This window comes from Leptosomus discolor, chromosome 27 (genome assembly GCF_034619465.1).
Source record: "Leptosomus discolor isolate bLepDis1 chromosome 27, bLepDis1.hap2, whole genome shotgun sequence".
Lineage (NCBI taxonomy): Eukaryota > Metazoa > Chordata > Aves > Leptosomiformes > Leptosomidae > Leptosomus > Leptosomus discolor.
The window spans coordinates 1,082,093-1,100,140 of NC_141417.1; the positions used below are offsets into that span (position 1 = coordinate 1,082,093).

The window sequence follows — 18,048 nt, forward strand, 5'->3', positions numbered from 1 at the left end:
GACACTAACCTAGATTGAATTCCTCGTTCCGTTCATTCAGCCTATCAGTGACCCATAAAATAGGAGCAAGGCAACTGTTATTCTAGACCGTAATTTTGCAGGAATTAATTTAGGGTTGTGGAGCGCTCGGATGGTATGATTACAAACGGTATGATAAAAAATGGTACAAATATGGATAAATCTAAAAGGAAGGAGAATAAACCACCCCCCTCTAGTTCTCTGCTCTTGCACAACAGACACCTCAGCATTCCTGCCGTGCTCTGGAACACAACCCAGGCAGGCCCAGCGCTTCCTCACGGCTGCCCGAGTTACGCCGTCTTCGTCTTCCCTTATCACCCCGTGCACACCTCATCCGATGAGACAAAAATCCCCAACCCCCCTAGGGTCAGCTGTTCCTCCTTGTCCAACACGACCACCCTCCTGCTGATTTCACCGGACAGTCAATAAAAAGTTCATCTCCTGCTGGAAATGCCACGGGAACCGCAGCGTTTGTTGTTCAGCCTCGTGTTTCCAGAGAACTTTCCCACTCAGGTGAAACACAGCGCACACCGAAGGGCCTATGCATCACCTCACTCACATGAAATCACTAAGTTAGTTAAATCCACAAATGGCCTCAGGACGAGGATTCCAGCTCTGCACCCTCACAGCTACGACGCCAGGCTCCTCCCTCGCACCCGTCTGGTTTTTAACGATACTGAGCATTGACACCTCTTGGATTCCCACAGAACTGCTGGGAATCCAACACGCCTGGAAACACAGACAACTTCTTGTTCCTCTTGCCTTCAGAATGACAATATTCTTGTCCAGCATCAGTTATAGACACAATTCCGTTGACACCTGGGCATGCCCTTAGCCATGAAAAGAAAATCAGGTAAGTCGAAGCACTGGGGACAGACACACGAGCTATTTGTGATGAGCTCCAAGTGCTGTTTTTCAAGTATCCTTCCTCAAAACTCAGTGACAGAAATATCATCTCAATGGCCAGAGAGCGCTAAATATTGCTGAGTTTGCCACAATGAGCTGAAGGAGCTTCTGATCCCAAGCAAGCGCCGCCTCCTCCCTCAGGAGTCCAGCTGGATGGTCTCAGGGCAGGCCCAAACAGATATAAACGAGTAACTGCGTGTGTGTATATTTTATTTGGTTTTAAATTCATATGGGGAGTTGCAGTAAAAAGTAAGTGACAGTGTAAATATCAACAGAAAAAGAGAGAAAGGTGATGGCTTTTAGTCATTTCCAATATTTTCTGTCCCCTACTTCTCTAGTGATGAAGGTTTTATTTATGTAACTTTAAGGCCACTACCTGTGAAGTTCACAATGAGTTATGTGCCATTCGACAATGAAAAGCATTGCTGGGGGGTTTTTTTGGTTTTTTGTTTTTGTTTTTGTTTTTTTTTAAATCCTCATGGAATTAACTGCTCAGAATACTTTATTTATAAACTCCTCATACCTTTCTGCTGGCACAGGAGCAGCATGAGTAACATGGAACAGGACTTTTAGGTCTTAGCAAGATTCCTGCATGTGGAAATGGCTGTTTTCAGAAAGGAGCATTTTCAGTTTTGCTACAGCCCGGTCCCTGCTGGCCACTCTTCCTGCTTAAAACACCCTGTATGCTGATGGGCTCCATTAGGCAGGAATAACACTTCACTGCAGGACAAAACCGAGGGAAGAGAAGGCAGAAGTCACTCTAACTTTGGACAGGCTTTCATAAGGCTGAAGTTCATGTGAAGTCTTAAAGGCCAGTCTTGAACCCGAGCTAATGTCAAGGAGGATTTTTAACGCACCCCTGCAGCAATAAACCACCTTTTCTCTATCCGTGTTCTCCAGCTTAGTGACCGTCCCCTCCGCACAGAAGTGGAACAACAGGGCAGAACAGGGAAAGTCCGAGCGCTCAGTTATTCCTGAACCCCACCAGACTCAAGCCAATAGTCCAACGGTGACAACTCTCTACCCTGCTACCACCAGCATAAGCCATCACATGCAATCTCCTCTCTGTGGTTTCTTAAATTATTTTCCCCACGCTTGTTCTCAACTCCAGCGCTTTTGTTTTGTTATTTTACCTCACCTCCTTTAATCCAGACCATTTCTTTGAACACAACAACAAATTATTGATTCCGGTATATTGCTGATGTCAATGGCAGCAGCAGCCGGTTCGGGAGGAAGGCAATCGATAGCGAATGGAAATCATGTGACTGCACGAACACGGCATGCCCCGGACTCACATACGGCCTCTGGGGCCAGGCACCCCTCCAGTCATTGAAAACCAGTAAGCATCAATTGATATGTAAAGCCCTGTCGGTTCATTTTAATGAAAACACATGCTGAAGGAGCCGGGCAGGCCCGCAAGTGAATGCAGACGTAACAACAAAAAGGAGGAAGATGATGCCACGATTTAGATTTTCAAGCTACTTCATTTTCACTGAATGTCGACTGTGTTTCTGTTTTATTTCACCTCCTTTAGCTGAGAACGAAAGCACATCCAAGCTCCGTTTCTGGCAACACGCAATCACTCTTCTGTTTATTAGAAACCTAGCTTGCCACCTCCGTTCTCGAAATATTCACATAATTGTACTTGTTCCACCAAGCAGTACGGTATCTATACCATGATCCAGGCACAAGCCATACGTGTGGGCTTATATAACTGGTTAAATTATCTGTAGCAGGTCCAGGCCCTTTCACCCAGGATCAATGACACTGTAGAAGCATTGAAACATGTGAGGAAGGATCAAGCAGCCCTTCGGTCACGTTGTTAATCGCTCTATTTAAACACCCCCAAAGCCAAGACCGTGGACTTTCTGGACACCCAGCAGATGGAAAACGCGACCACCCGAGCCCTGCGAGGCCTCACGACCCACTCGCAGGGAAAACCGCCCACCGGAGCGGGCCCCGGCCATTCCGTTATCGCTCTGAGGCGCATTAACTCCTCTCGCTCCGCAGCACCCGACGCTATTTAGAATTAAAAACGCCTTCACGAACTTTACACAACAGCACCCTGCCCCGGGAAACGGCCGGGCCCGGGGGCGGCGGGGAGCCCCGGGAAACGGCCGGGCCCGGGGGCGGCGGGGAGCCCCGGGAAACGGCCGGGCCCGGGGGCGGCGGGGAGCCCCGGCCGGGCCCGGCTCGGCGCGGCCGCGGTGCCGGCCCCGCCGCCCGGGAGCTGTCCGCTCAGCACCGCCGCTTCCACCGGCCCCGCTCCGACGGGAAAACACCGGGCAGCGGCGGGGGGAACTCGCCCCCCCCCCCCCCCCCCCCCCCCCCCGGGAAGGAGGTGCTCAAAGGCAGCCGCCATTGGGGCTACCCTGCAACCCGCCCCCGGGGTTACCCCCCCGCCCCCGGGGGTTACCCCCCCGCCCGTCCTGCGCCGTGGTCTCTTTTCTGAAGAGCATCCATCACGAACGCAGAAAAACAAGCCTTCCCATGCAAGAATCATTCCAGGCCCCCTCCCTCCGAGCCGGGACTGCCAGCCAGCACCCCTGAGAAAACCACTGATGTAATGGTTCTTCCCTTTTTGCCTCCAAAGACCCCAGTGGGAGGGGGCGATGGGGCTCCGAGACACCCTCGTTCCTCATAATTAAACCTTCCCCAGTGTGAAACGAGGACATACGGGTCATGGGTTCCCGTTGGGGGTGGAATGCTGCAGCGTTACAAGGACCAGGTTACACGTCTACACACAGCAGAAATACAACCAGCGCCCCACAACCCGACCCCGGCTCCGCAAGGATCTCACGCTGATCCCCTGCAACACGGCACGCACGGAAAGCCAGCGGCGGATGAGCCTACCACACCTGGGACCCCTCGCCAAAATCCAGCTCGGGCCCCTACAGTAAGACCAGCTCCAGCTGTGTTGGCCCTCACGCACGGGCTTTCTGCTCACACATGCTCCCCTTCCCGTCAGACTTTTAGACTTCACCTCGGATCATCTGCAGCTACTGCCGTGGAGCGTCTCTTCCAGCTTCCCCACCCCCACATCAGCTGGGCATAATTTGCACCAGAAAGGAGGGAGAGGGGGGAGGGGAAGAAGACACTCAGATTTTTAATAGAAAAAGCTTGTGAACGTGCAATTTTCTTTCCCCAGGAAGGAAAAAATATAAAATAAATCTGCCCTCACCATTCCCCCAAAATCTGTGTGGCGGAAGGAAGCAAGAGGCAAACCGTGATGCCAACATCTGGGTCAGGTTGGAGCCTCAGAGCCGCCCCATGAATCTCCCCCACAAAACTGTCCTCCAACTTCTCCCCCTCCCCTGGCAGCAGGAGTCTCGGGATGCCCAACAGTAGGAGAGAAGGGGGGGTGGGGGGGACGTACCAGCTCTGCAGCTAGGGCTGGGGGGGGAAGGGACACCAAGGAGGACTCCGAGCATCCCTCCCCACAATGCAGACAAAGAGCACAGCCCCCAATTTAGGGGCCTGGGAGAAGGGCCCCGCGGGCTCCCCGGGATGGACAGATGGATGGAGAAGGTGGCCCAAGCGGACCCCCCGCTGGTCCAGGCTGTAGAGGGAGGTTGCCCCCTCCCAGCACCCCCCTGCCAGCCGGGGGAAGGCTGACCCGAGGCCGCAGTGACGGCCGGCTGGAGGGCTGGCGGTCCTCCCTTCCCTCCTTCCCCGCGGGGCTCGGGGGCTTCGGGCTGCAGCCGAGAGCGGGGGGAAGAGGGTGGATGGACCTTCCCCCGGCTGGGGCAGGGGCTGCCCCGGGAGCCCCAAGGATCCGGCTGCCGCTGGGGCGCGGAGGGCGGTGTTGGATGCGGAGGGAAGCGGGGGCTCCCCGGTACCCCCTCCCCGAGCGCAGAGCGAACGGGCATCCACCGGGGCGAACTCTCCTCCCGGGGGGGAGAGGGGAAAGGCTCCCAGGGCCCCCCCCTTCCCTGCAGCCCGCCGCTACTGCAGGAGGCGGATTTGGGGCAGGGGGCTCTCCCTGCTCCCCCTTCCCTCGCCGGCTCCCGACTGCACCAACGATCGCTCCCCATCCCAGCCAAGAGCCGCCGGAAAATCGCTCTGCGGCAAAGCCCCCGCCCGGGGGGGGGGGGGGGGGGGGGCAGGGGGAAGAGCGTGTGCCGGGAGGGGGGGGGGGAATGAATTTAAAAAAAAAAAAAAAAATTCCGGGGAGCAAGGGCGGGGACCCCCCGGGAGCCCCCCGCGGGGTCCCCGCTCCGGGGCTGCAACTTACTGTGGCCGCTGCACTAGCGCGTCTCCCGCAAGGCGTTGCTGGACTGCGGAGGTGGGGGAGCTGCAGGAGGAACTGCGGTTGTCGCCATCTTGGTGCGCTGCCTGCGCTGCCCCCCCCCCCCCCCCATCCCCCCCGCCCCCCCCCCCCCCCGCCCCGCACGGCGGCCCGGCCCGGCCCGGCCCCCGCCGCCGCTGCCGCCGCCTCAGGGAGCGTGGCGAAACTCCCGCCGCCTGCACCGGGCGCCTGTCGGCCGGGAAGGAGTTGGGGGGTGCGGGGAAATACCCCCCCCCCCCCCCCGCCCCCCGCGACCCGCTCCGGAGCCCTCGTCGCGAATCGGAGCCGCTTTCCCCGAGTGCCGCCCTACCTGGGGGGCGAGGCGGCCCCGGCGCCCCCCGCCCCGAGCGCCGGCCCCGGCTTCAGGGGCTCCGCTCTAGGCCGGGTTAAGCCGAGCTTGAGCGACCCGCCGGTGCTCACGGCCGCCCAGGGAGGAGCGGGGGGGCCTGCCCAGCCGGTACCGGTACCACAGACACCAACCCCCACCGCGATTCTCCGAGATACCGGCAACGATCGCGGTTCCGGTGGAAAAACCCGGCGGCGCTGGAGCGGCGCTGCCCGCCCGAGCGCCCCGGGCGGGGGTGCAAAGGGGCCGGGGACGAACGTGCCTCAAGAACAACGATTTCTAACTCTTAAAGCCGAACTTTGTGTAGGTCGGAGCCGTACCGCAGCCTGACTGACCGTCCGTGCAGAGCAACCTCAGAAGCGGCCGCCAAAGTCCTGTCATCGCACCCGCAGAGCGCGATCTGACACAGGTGTCGTGAACAGAGCACAAGGAAAACTTCCCACCAGCCAAACTCTTTTTTTTTTTTTCCCCTTTTTTTTATTTTGGTTACAGTTTCAGGATGAGCTAAAACTTCAAACGGCCACGCGCATCGCAGACCGCATCAGCAAGAAGAGCCCCGTGACCTCACCCCTGGACTACCTGGAAACAGTAAGATTTTTACAAAGGAAATTCAAAAGTGCCAAAATGACGTTTATGTTGTCCATGCAGTGATGCTCTTGGGCTGGAAGATCCAGGCATTGCACTGGCTTCTCCCTCCTCGCTGCCGCCCGGGCTATCAGATCTCTCCTCAAAGGTCCTTCCCCAGGACCTGGCAGGTTCCTCCGGGAGCTGCGGAGCTCCCCAGTGCCCAGCAGCTCACTGAGGAGGTGGAAGCCTGCTGCGGAATGCTGTCCTCAGCTGCAACCCCACCGTACATGCAGATTTCTGCTTTCTTCAGTGATACAGCGAGTAAGAGAGTACTAATAATTGACCCAAGTTACCCCTCTTCATTTAACAGCGACAGCTCCTCCTCCTTTATACAGAGAATTTATGCCTATAATGTTACACCTATAGTTTATGGCTGCAATTTTGGGATCAATCTTTATTGTTACGTCGTTCCTGTTCTCGATAAGACCGTGCCTGCGTTGCTAAAGAACAACCTGAAACACTGTATTAGGTGGCTATTTTAGAAAAAAAAAAAAAAAAAAATCCACCTTGCAGAAACATCCTCTTCACAGAATTTTAAACCTCTGTCCTCCGAGCAGAGCTTTAGGAGTTGTGCGCTGAGCAGAGGAGCTAGCGGGACACAGCGCTGTGCTGGAGAACTCCTTTCTCTCGCTTTCGAAACGACACAAGAACTACATCTGCCCTGGCTTTGCATCGCTGACCTTTATGTGACTGCCCTACTGGAACACAAGGGCAGCGGCAACCTAAAAAATGTAGATATCTCCAGCTGTAAGTAATCAAAAGCAGTTACACACACAGCAAACAACCTGCTACAGAAAGGTACAGATTCTGAGCAATTTTCGGCCTGAACTGGACCTTCTGTAGCTTGGTTCTCACGAACGCTTAAAGTTCCAGCAGATGTGAAATAAGGGGAAATAAACCCACTGAAATACAGGGGAAAAATCCACCGATATCAAACTGCTAAGAAACAGGGTAGTACCTCCCAAACAGAGAGCGTTCAAGCATCCAAACATCAAAGTTGGGTCACATAATGTAAGAAAAACCACCTTCTCTACCCAGCGAGCAGCAGCTTGAAGCACCCAGCGCTGCACCCAGGCAAAGGTGCTGGCGGCGGCCGGAGGGACCAGGCCGGCAGGTGAACCCACCCCGGGTGGGACCGCAGCAGGACGCCCGGGCTCCCAACTAGGGCACCCCCGGAGCTGCTGGGGACTGTGGGCACACGGGTCCCTCTGGGGCTGGCCACGCACCAGAAATACTTCAAGGACGCTCTAGGGCCCCAGGGGTGTTATTACAGTTTGTGTAAGATACCTTTAAGCAAAGTGCTTAAAGAAATAAATAGGGCAGCACCCTCAGAGGTCGAACAGTGATAACAAAACAAACCAAGAAGTTCCTGATTGACCCCAGGATGCTGGCGCAGCCTGGGAGAGGCTCTATCCTGGATGAGGGGGATGAGGATCTGCGCAGAGTTATGGTTCCACAGACTGCCCAGGCCCCCCTTCTGAGCCATCTAGTCCATCACCCCCATGTGGGTCGAGAGGGAATCCTTGGGAAATGCGCAGGGTTTGAAAGTATTTCCAAAACAATGCTGCCTTGCCAAGCAGATACATATTGCAACTCCAGCTGGTGGGTTTGCCTGCCTGTGATCAGAACAGTGAAGCTGGGGAAAACCGCAAAGTCCCTCCTTGGGCTAAAAGGGAAGAAAACTACCCAGAAGCGAGGCAACAGAACTAAGGTAATTCTGTAATCCTCCATCTGAACAACCACCACCCGGCGCTGTGCTGCCTCTTTAAAGAGCACATGGCTGCTCAGCACACACACCAAAAATAATAAAATAATTGCTTGATAAGGATATCGCCTTTCCCCTATTTAATCATTACAGCCCCGATTCTCCCTTCCCCCTCGGTGTGGCGACCTCCGGACCGCCCAGGCAGCTCCTCGGCTTTGTGGGCAGGGACAGGTCACCTCCATGCCCCCCTCCAAAGTGAAGGGGGGGGACACGTGCTGCTGCAGGTGACCGGTCGAGGCTGTCCCAGGCACCGTGTGAGCCAGCCGGAGCCAAACCAAGTTCCATGGTTGGGGCGACTGTAACATGCCCGGGCTGTTACACGGGGACAGCCGGGTCGCCACAGCCCCAGGGACCCCTCCTCCACCGCCGCTGCTGCCCTGCTGGGTGCGCCGCGCTGGAGCGGGCTCCGCACCGCGGAGCAGAACTGGTGCCCAACGCTGCCAGCGCGGGGAGGGGGGGCTGGCGGCCCCGCCCCTCGCGGCCCCGCCCCTCGCGGCCCCGCCCCTCGCGGCCCCGCCCCTCGCGGCCCCGCCCCTCGCGGCCCCGCCCCTCGCGGCCCCGCCCCTCGCGGCCCCGCCTGCAGAACGGACGAGCACCGCACCGGTGGGTTTGGGGGGTGGTTTCTCCCCGGTAAGAGGCTCCCAGCAGGCGGGAGGCACTCTCGGACACCCCCCCCCCCCCCCCCCCCCCCCGGCAGGACCGGTGTTTATTCAGGGAGATGCTCCCGCCGCCGCCGCTTCACCGGCCGCCCCGTGCTGATGCTGCCGGTGCAGGGGTAACAGCCGCTGCCGGAGCAGAACTTCTCTTCCCACGGGGAGAAAACCAGTGGCAAGAACCTCGTCCCCGCAGCAAAACGCTGTCACCAGCGCAGCCACGCCCTTACAGCCCTTCCGTCCTGCCCTACCACCATGTTCCACCTGTGCCTCAACTCTTCGTTTCCTACTCTCCCTCCAACCAAGATCCCACCCTACAGAGGTCTCTTCTAAAAGCCCAGAGTCTCACTGGAAATGTTTCCCAGCCGAACTCCTGGCGGACACCAAGAGAAGGTGCTGCTCTCTCAGCCACTGTTTCACCCCTCCTGATTTCCCTCAGTATAGCAGCAAGGAATTAAAACCTGGTACAGACCATCCTTATAGGAAGACAACGCATTAATGTCTCTATTTCATGCCCCCCCACACCCCCAACTGGTCTAAGCCCCACTGTTCAAACCTGTTTCTCTAACGTAGCTGCCACGAGGCGGAGGTACAGAGGGGCGGAGGTCGGACAAAGTTCGTTAATAAAGCGGTCCAGTAACGATGCCGCCGTACGCTGGGTTTTCCATTTGCTTTATTACCACTAGAGGGAGGAGGTAACTCGCCGGACAGCGGGACTACCTCTCACTCGACAGAAAACCAAAATTCTCCGGTGCCATTCACCACAGCACTGCCCTTCGGAGCGACCTGGAGCCCTCCTCTCCCCGCCCTAGGCTGCCCTGGAGCGGAGCAGTTAAACACCAGTGGCTAATCCACGCTGCTCCCGAGTCCTGAGGAAGAGCGCTGGCGACTGCAAAGCTGAAGTTTTACCGAATGCGTTCGGTGCAGAACGGCCCATTCGTGGGTGACTCAGGCTGATGAAGCTCCTAACACCAGGCCATGGACCGTAGGCAGCCATTGCCGCATTAGACGGTTTGATCCCCGTTCCACGGCTCCCATCAAAGCTCTCGAAGGTAACCAACAAAAGCAAGTTCATTCACTGCCAAGGAGTCCACACGTGTGCGACTTGCTGTACGACTTACGCCACGCTCAGCGTTAGGAGCTAAATTTGCTGGAGCCTTAGGCCACAGGCTGCCAATCTCCACCTAAATTTGTTAAACTTTTACCCAGCTGAGTAAAAGGCGGCCCCGGAACTGGTCCAAGCCACGAGATAAGGAAGCTCTGTTCACAAACAGACACTGCAACCTTAGAGATAAGAAACAGCCCGCCTCGAGACAACGAGGGGACCCAGGGAAGAATGGGAAGACCTCAGAGCCCGATATCACTACTGGTCCGAACCAGCGTGGCGGTTCGGGCCAGTAGTGATATCGGGCTCTGTAGTTGCCCAGGGGTTTCTCGGTTCAAGGTCCCTCTTTGGGAGCACCCAGCTTGAACGGTAGCACTATTAATAAAAAGGACTTTATAGTAGAACCTCCCTTTGGCTTGCTGAAACCTAGAGCCGCACCTCGTCACGGTGGCTGGCACGAGCGATTTCCACAACACGGGTACCAAAGTATTTCAGGCGTCCACTAAGTGGAAAGACTGAAAGGGGCTGTTGCAGAGAGAGCACAGAGCAGGTGGCCGAGGAGCTCATCCAGCTACTTACAACGGGGCGGTAAATGAACTCCTAACAAAGGCATTTTAACTGAAATGTTAATCGATCTCCTAATGAAACGCCTACGGCAAATCCAGAGTTCAGATTAACCTCCCTCAGCTCGCCAAAGACAACATACTGTTGCTTTAAGAGATATGACCTGTAACCTGAAACTCCCAAACACCAAATTAGGGCATTTTATGACATTTTGCCAGCGGTTGCATACAAAGTTGTACTGCCTAGTTTATCCCGGTTACATAACAGACTGGCAGCTCCTCTTCTGCCAGAGCCGGGACGCTGCTGGCACGGCGGGGCGGACTGCACAGTCCTGCTTTGCCCCCCCTCGCCTGTGACCGGACTGCAAAACCAGCTTTGGGGAAAAGTCCACCAGATCAGTCCAAGGAGCTGAATACTCTTCCAGAGGGACACAGCAAGTACAGGAACGCAGCTGCGCCAGAATTTCAAGGGCTCCGATACACGGAAGAACTCGTTTTGCGCAGCACGGAGCCTCCGCCCCGCGCTGGAAATGGCAGAGGCCAGCGTCCTCTTCCTCCGCGCCTGCCTCGCGCTGCTCGCCATGCCCATCTACCTACTGTCGTTCCTGGGCATATGGGGGCCTTTCTGCAAGAAGGTATTTTTTCCTTTCTTCTTAGAGAAGTTTTCTTCAACTCACGAAAACAAAGCAAAGAAGCAGAAGCAGGAGCTATTTCGTAATCTATCCGACTTCACCAGCCCCTCAGGGGAGCTGAAGCTGCTGGAGATCGGGACCGGCTTAGGTCCTAACTTCCAGTTCTACCCGCCGGGCTGCAAAGTCACATGCACCGACCTAAACCCCAACTTCCAGAAAGGCCTTTTGAGAAACATGAGCAAGAACCAGCACATCCACTACGAGCATTTCCTGGTAGCTGCAGGAGAAGACCTGCACCAGGTGCCCAGCGGTTCCGTGGATGCTGTTGTCTGCACCTTGGTCCTCTGCTCTGTGCACGACGTGAACGGCACCCTGAAGGAAGTACTGCGAGTGCTCAGACCAGTGAGTACCTGAATAAGAAGTTTTGTTACTACCTTATCATCTATTCCAGAGGCACCGCACCAAAAGCAAAAAAAAAAAAAAAAAAAGACAAAACCAGTTGGTTTTGAGCTTACAAACCAGACCCAGTTTATTTCCCTACAACCACTCCGCTCTGCTAAATGGTGCAAAGCAGCAGCAACACGTTGGTCAGTCTGTGCTATTCTTAAAAGTAAAACACTAAGAGTCACAGCCTGCTAACTAGAACTGCCCCTAATTTTGGAAGCGACTAGGGTCTAGCATTTAAAGCAGAATTGGTTGCTGTGGTGTTGTCCCTCCCCCACCGCAGCAGATTCTCTTTGGGTGGGAAGGCTCTGGCCAAGGCTGAAAGCATGCACTTCAAAGAAGCTGCTTTAACCTCTTAGAAGCGGGGCTGATCCACCTGTATGACTAAACCAGTGTAATTAAATGCCTTCATCCCCTGCAGTATACTAATCAAGCTAAAGATTAAAAAAAGCTGTTTTGTTGGGGTATTTTTGCAAGAGACTTTCAGCCTTTAAAATGGCATTTTTGAGACGATCCTCTGGGTTGTCAAAAACTGGGGGGTTTAAGTAGGATTTATACATTTCTATTAGTTTCCTTTGAACAAAATGACGTGCTAGCAACCGTAACTGAAACAAAAAGACAACAAACTATTGCTGTAATAAAAAAGGGACCAGCTAAGTACAACCTTCACACTTCTGAATAGGCACTTTGAATCTGGGCAAGTTTCCTGCTTCCATTAATTCCAACTGACACCACAAAAGCAAAAAGCAGACAGGGAAGGGGTGGGAGAACACCGAGGAGCGAGCAAACTGCGCAAGCGCTGCCCCGTGTTTGGGAGGAGGTGGGATGGAGGCAGAAGTTCAGCATCACCCCAGCGCCTGCGCGGCACCGTAAGGAGACTTTGTTTTCCCCAGGGAGGCGCCTTCTATTTCTTGGAGCACGTGGCTGCCGATCCTTCCAGCTGGAAGTATTTTTGGCAGCAGGTCTGCTACCCGACTTGGAAACTCCTCTTTGATGGATGCTGCCTAACGAGAGAGATATGGAAGAATCTCGAACAGGCCAACTTCTCGGAGCTGAACTTACAACACATAAGCATAGAGCTGCCCTGGACGCCCATCCGGCCTCACATCGTCGGCTACGCAGTGAAGTAACTCACGCCGCCCTGCCCCCCCCGAAACTCCTCCACATAATTAACACAAACCACGCGGCATAGGCTAATCCAGATGTCTGCATCTAGATAACATGGTGTGGAAAACATAGGCACGATTCGTGTCAAAATAGAATAAGGTGTGACAAATGTAATTGTTGTACCCTGTGTGAATCTGAAGTAATTTGTAATCACTATAACCTATATCATAATTGTGATGAATGTTTGAATCAAATTGAGAATTTGTAAGAGTAAAATATAGACAAGTGGGCTTCTTGCTCGGAACAACGTAACCGCTTCTTAAAAACCCCCGCTTAGAGCTGATGTCACCGCTGCTTAGATAAGCCCCCCGAAAGATGGGACCATGAGACTTTCAAAGGATCCAATAGGAGAAAAATGTGCCAAGAAACAAAGACCTCGAGACTTTCAAAAGACCCAACAGAAAAGGGGATTGGTCACGACGCTGGTCTAAGAATATAAAAGACGCTGCCTTTAGAACTCGGTGTGCGTCCTGGTAGAGCAGAGACTCCTGGCGCACCCAGCGCTGTTTGCTTATCTCTGTTCACTTAATAAATTGGAAACTTTGATTAAAAACCTGGTTTGGGACAAAATTATTTATCACACACGGTGAAGGGCTTTAATTAAGCTTCCGATTCAAGTGTCAGACGAGGGTCAGTTCCCAAAACACCCGCGAAGCCCCTGGGCTGCCGACCCCAGCGTGGCCCACGGCCGATCCCAGGAGGAAGCTGCAGGACGCACAACAGCCCAACGGGCAGAATAAAACCGCGTTAACTCCAGAGAACTTCTGGGTCTGGGAGAGGATTCCTTCAGGTGCTCCCCACGCCGGGAAGTGCCCGGGCTCGGCGAGCCGTGGTCTGCCGGCGCAGGGCCCAACCCGCTCCCGTCTCCCCACGCTCCATCACAGCCATTCGTGTCGCGGCCTCCCCGAACGAGCAGTCAGGCGCCGACCCCCAACACCCGCCATGTGTATTCCCGAACACCGGCCGGGGGTGGGGGGCGGCCGGCACACGCCCTGCCTCCCCCCGCAACACTCACCGCTGCCTCGCCGTCCCTCGTCTGCCCGCCTGCCCCTGCCCCGCCGCCGGTTCCACCGCCGTCGGCCACCGGAGCGTTCACAGCCTCGTTAAACGCCCTCAGGACGTTTCTCCGCCCGGTGCCGCGGCTCGGGCGGGAGGAGGCGCCGCGGCCCTTGTGGCGCCCCCGCGCGCCGGCCCGGCCCGGCCCCGCCGCCATTTTGTGCCCCTCGACGGGAGGCGGCGGCGGGGGCGCGGCCCGCCCACGGCTCCCGCTGCTCCTGAGGGCACCGTGCCCGGGGCCGCGGCCCCCAGGGCTTCCGCGGAGGGCAGCGTGGCTGTGCCGGAGCAGCGGGTGTGGGAAGGGCCGTGGCGAGCAGTTGGGGGGCCTGCGAGGGCGGGCGGGGAGGGGTAGGGGCCGGGCTGGGCCTTGGCTCCCCGCAGACACACGGCAAAGCTTTGCCTGCTCCTCTGGAACCAAACGGTGGCAGCGACTGGAACTTGCTTTCCCAATAAATCCGTACGCAAGAAGCCCACGTGTGAGCAGATGAGATGTACGACTCGGGAGAACAGCCCCGGGCTCTACCATGGCCAGGCTCCAGCCGCAGGTTTGGTCCTGCACCCTGTCGATTAAAACAAAAACCCAACCCCGCCAAAACGCTGCTGGTGCACCCAAAGCTCCGTTCCTGGCGCTGAACGAGGGAACTGACGCCGCTGTTCCGCAGCGTGCGACAGCAGCCGCTCTTCAACGTCGTCTCACGGCCCTGGGCGGGCGACGCTGACGCCGGAGCACGGCCGTGGTCAGTTGGCCTCCGGGCTGGCCGAGCTGCGGCACGATGCGCACACGTTGGCCGTGGAGTTTTAATTGATTTCATTCCTGATAATTGGGCGCTCACCGCTGGCCACGGCACTACAGGAAGAGAGTTGGTGTTTGTGCCGATACCTCTTTGGATTGGTGGTGCGGAGGGCACGGCCGGTCAGCAAAGCATCGCCGGGGATCGCCGAACAAGAGGCAAATCGACGGGACACACACAGCCCGAGCCCTCGTGGTGCAGACCCAACCTCTGCACCTCCTGTCTCCTGTAGGAGGGGCTGGTCATGGCTCCATGGCCCAAGGACTGTCCCCGTTGTCACCTTCGCTGTCACGGCCATGTGCGGGGACGGCTGCCAGCCCCCCACGGGAGGCAGAGCTACATCTGCATAAGTCAACATCGGCCGGTCTGGGATACGTGCCTCTGGCTCAGCCCAGAACAGCCGTTGTTATTGCTGATCAAGGGTCGTTTGGTTTTGATCCAGGTGACACTTTTGCTAGGTTGGGGGCTTCTTTTTCCCCAAGCGATAATTTTTCTGATTAATAGATTTTTCTAAACTAGTAAAGCTCACTGCAAAAAGAAAACGTTGAGCTATTTAGCTTAGAAACATCGCCATTCATTAGTTTTAACACAATTTTCATTTTTCCAGTTTAACAGAACCAACAATTTTGGCACCATTTATCAGGACCGTGTCAGACCAGTTCCTTGTTTCTTTAAATGCACTTTTACAAACATCAGTTTAGAGAGGCAATATGTCACAAACAATCAATTTAAATTTTATCTTACACTCTGGAGAATTCTGGAGGTTAATCTGAATCCTACAGCCTGCCCTTTGCTCGTCACAGGCCGAATTCAATTCCTGCTTAATATCAGTGAAGATTTTTTTCAACCTACTTGAATAACTCCAGCCCTATTTCTAAATCTATTATTACGTTGATATTAATTATTTGTAACTTCTAGTCAATGGATTTCCCAAATCTGGGCACAAGCACCGTCTTTGTAAGCATTGAGGGCATAAGCCTACTTCCTTTCTGCGAAGTAAATCCATGGTTTTATCTTTTCTGAAAGAACGTCTCCTGGATGGCCTCTGCCGAGATGGCGTGGGCAGCAGAATCTGAGTATCAGTTTAAATCATTAATTGGAATTTGCCTTAACAGCCATAACAGCGTTGGGCAAAGCGAGTGGTTGAAACAGGCACAAAGGGAATAAGCGGGATTTGTTCCAGAAAATATTTACTACGGAATTTTCAGTGTACATTCCTAAAGGTGCACGAGATGAACAATTGGTTAAAACAACTGTAAAACAGACGTGAATTCTCTCTTAGGGACCCAAGTTCCTGGAGAGCTGTTTCGGACACAGCCTTTGGAAACACGGCACACACGCAGCAGAAGTAAATACCAGAAGATCACTGAGCACCTGGAACCGGGGACAGAAACATTTGGAAACGATGTTGTGTCATTTGAAGGTGCTGCCGCAGCACCTGCAGGGGCTCTGCTCGGCCCGCCCGCTTGCCCCCTGCGCACCTCCACCCCCTTGGCAAGGAGTCCGGACGCTCTGTCACTGGTGGGGCACGTACCGCGGGAAAAGGCAGCGATGGGCCTGTGTGGCTGATCAAGTTATAACCACTAACACTGGGTCCAGTCCCTCACGCTCACCGCGAGAGAACCGCCTTTGGTCAGGTTACAGTCTCATCCCACACCATTAAATCCTTCTGCAGCTGAGTATCTGCTCTCGGCGTTTTTTTTTCCGTTGCACACAGACTAGATCACATGGAGGCAACCAAAGGCGTACCTTTTCTAGCCTTTCTTCCACGTAGAACATGAAAAAAGGAAAATAAACTAGCCTGACTTTCAGATTCACGGTACAGACACTCAAAGGTGTCAGCTAGAAGTAACTTTTTTTATTGAAAAGCCCCAGTTGTGATGCCGTGCACTGCGAACTCAGGAGTCCCCGTGTGTTTTGGGGCTGGCTGCACTCCCTCCCATTCTCACTTTAATCACAATGAGCACGAACTTGACACGCCGCCCGTTCGTGAGGTGCGTGTTTCTCGTGTGGAAGCCTCAAGGACAGCTGGGGATCGTACGAGCTGGTTTGCCACGGCCCCTCTGACATTCTGAGCACTATCGTTAGCACTGATGTTTCTTCAGAGAAAGAACTGCAAAAACTACATCACATCCTAGTCTGCCAACCCTCACCCCACTGGAGCTTAAATCCACCGGAGGCAGCACAACCTACCCTACGTACATGTCTTAACAGACACAGAAACATGCTTAAGCCACCTAAACAGGAAAAAAAGAGCACAGTAAGAACTGCTACACACAACAGCACAAACATCGTACCTTTCCCTGCTGCCTTCTGTTAAAGGCAAAGCCTCGGCTGCGGTAAAAGCAGCACGAGGGGAAATGGTTCCTTCTAGCGCCTGCAAGGGCTCTGGTGCAGACGGGCAACAGTCTGAGCTCGATTCTGTGCGGAGGTCTGGGTCACCGCAGGGTTTGCGCTGGCTCGCCATCCGGAGGCACAGATACCTGCTGGGTGAGAATGAACCTGCCACTTAGAAACCCCCGAGCCAGAGTCTCAGGGGCATCGTGACGACCAGCCCTTGTAGCATAATTAATCAAAACGGCACAAATACTAAACAGAAAACACGTCGAACTGCAGAAGCAGCACCATAAATAGAAAGAGAGGCGAGATGGTGATTCCAGAGGAAAAAAAAAACACGCCTCAAAACCACAAAGAATTCAGTGACACTCGGAAGACGACCAGGGATAAAGAACTCAAAGGTATTTATACAACACTCGCCACAAAGAGATCAGTGATTTCTGCGTTACACAAACACGTGTGGATGCACACACACACGCAGGCATCACCGAACGCAGGCAGCACACAAGCATCTCGCCTGTTTTGATGCTGTTGAGAGCGAGCAGCAGCGCTGGGAAGTGACACGGTTCAGTGCCATGGCAAGACTGTTACGGAAACGCTGAGCCATCAGCCTCTCTTTCTCAGAAAAGACCGTTCTCAGGTCAAAAGTACCCGCACGCAAAAGCTGGGGCACCCGTTGCGATACGGAGACATTTATAATTAAAACCCATTAATGTATTCGTAAGTACTTGGAGACTCATCCCGCCTTCCCCAGCAGCTCTCCCTTAAGCAGGTGATACGGCGCAGACGCAGGGTGGGGTATTCATCCCCGTGTTTCTTGGTACTCCCACCTCGTGTGGACGATATATTCCCGTAGTAACTGAGGAGTGGGAAAGTTTGGGGGGGGCCAAGCCTTGGAATGCAAAGGTGCAAAAAGCGAAACAACAGAACTTTAGGTAGAGACACTGAAACTCAGCAGGCGCGGTGCTCCAGTCACGGTAGTAGCACCCAGCGACACCCAACTGTATCTTAATTTGTCTGTGCACCACTACCCATGTACGACTGTCATCAGCACTGGCTGGTTAACGTAGCTGGTTAAAAAAAGTTTAAAAAGCGGATGCATTACTGACGGAATTCCACGTGGTCTCCTGGAAGGGAATAGGTGTTACTAGGGGGTTTTGTACTGTTGGTTTACAGGGAGACAGCAGCAGAGCGCCAGCGTGCCATCACCCTAGCGCTGACAAACACCCTCAAAGGGATTGTGAGTTTTGGAGTTGGCTGCGGCCAACAATCCCAAAATTTCCTGGGATCTCTGTCTTGTCTAGCTCAACCCAGAGGACGGGCAGAATCCGAACTGCTGTTGAGGAACAA

General features: G+C 54.7%; 1 protein-coding gene across 1 annotated transcript; it reads left to right on the forward strand.

Moving 5' to 3' along the window:
• The first annotated feature begins 10,693 nt into the window (after positions 1-10,693).
• TMT1A (thiol methyltransferase 1A) lies at positions 10,694-13,067 on the forward strand. The gene is made up of 2 exons (XM_086478683.1): positions 10,694-11,305; positions 12,241-13,067. The coding sequence occupies exons 1-2, from the start codon at positions 10,802-10,804 to the stop codon at positions 12,475-12,477; spliced, it is 741 nt and encodes a 246-aa protein (XP_086334809.1). The 5' UTR covers positions 10,694-10,801; the 3' UTR covers positions 12,478-13,067.
• Positions 13,068-18,048: the final 4,981 nt, after the last annotated feature.

Bases quoted from the DNA above. Each gene is read 5' to 3' on its own strand.
- TMT1A (XM_086478683.1), top strand. From the start codon at position 10,802: ATGGCAGAGGCCAGCGTCCTCTTCCTCCGCGCCTGCCTCGCGCTGCTC. The intron at 11,306-12,240 runs GTGAGTACCTGA...TGTTTTCCCCAG, and splicing joins TACTGCGAGTGCTCAGACCA to GGAGGCGCCTTCTATTTCTT.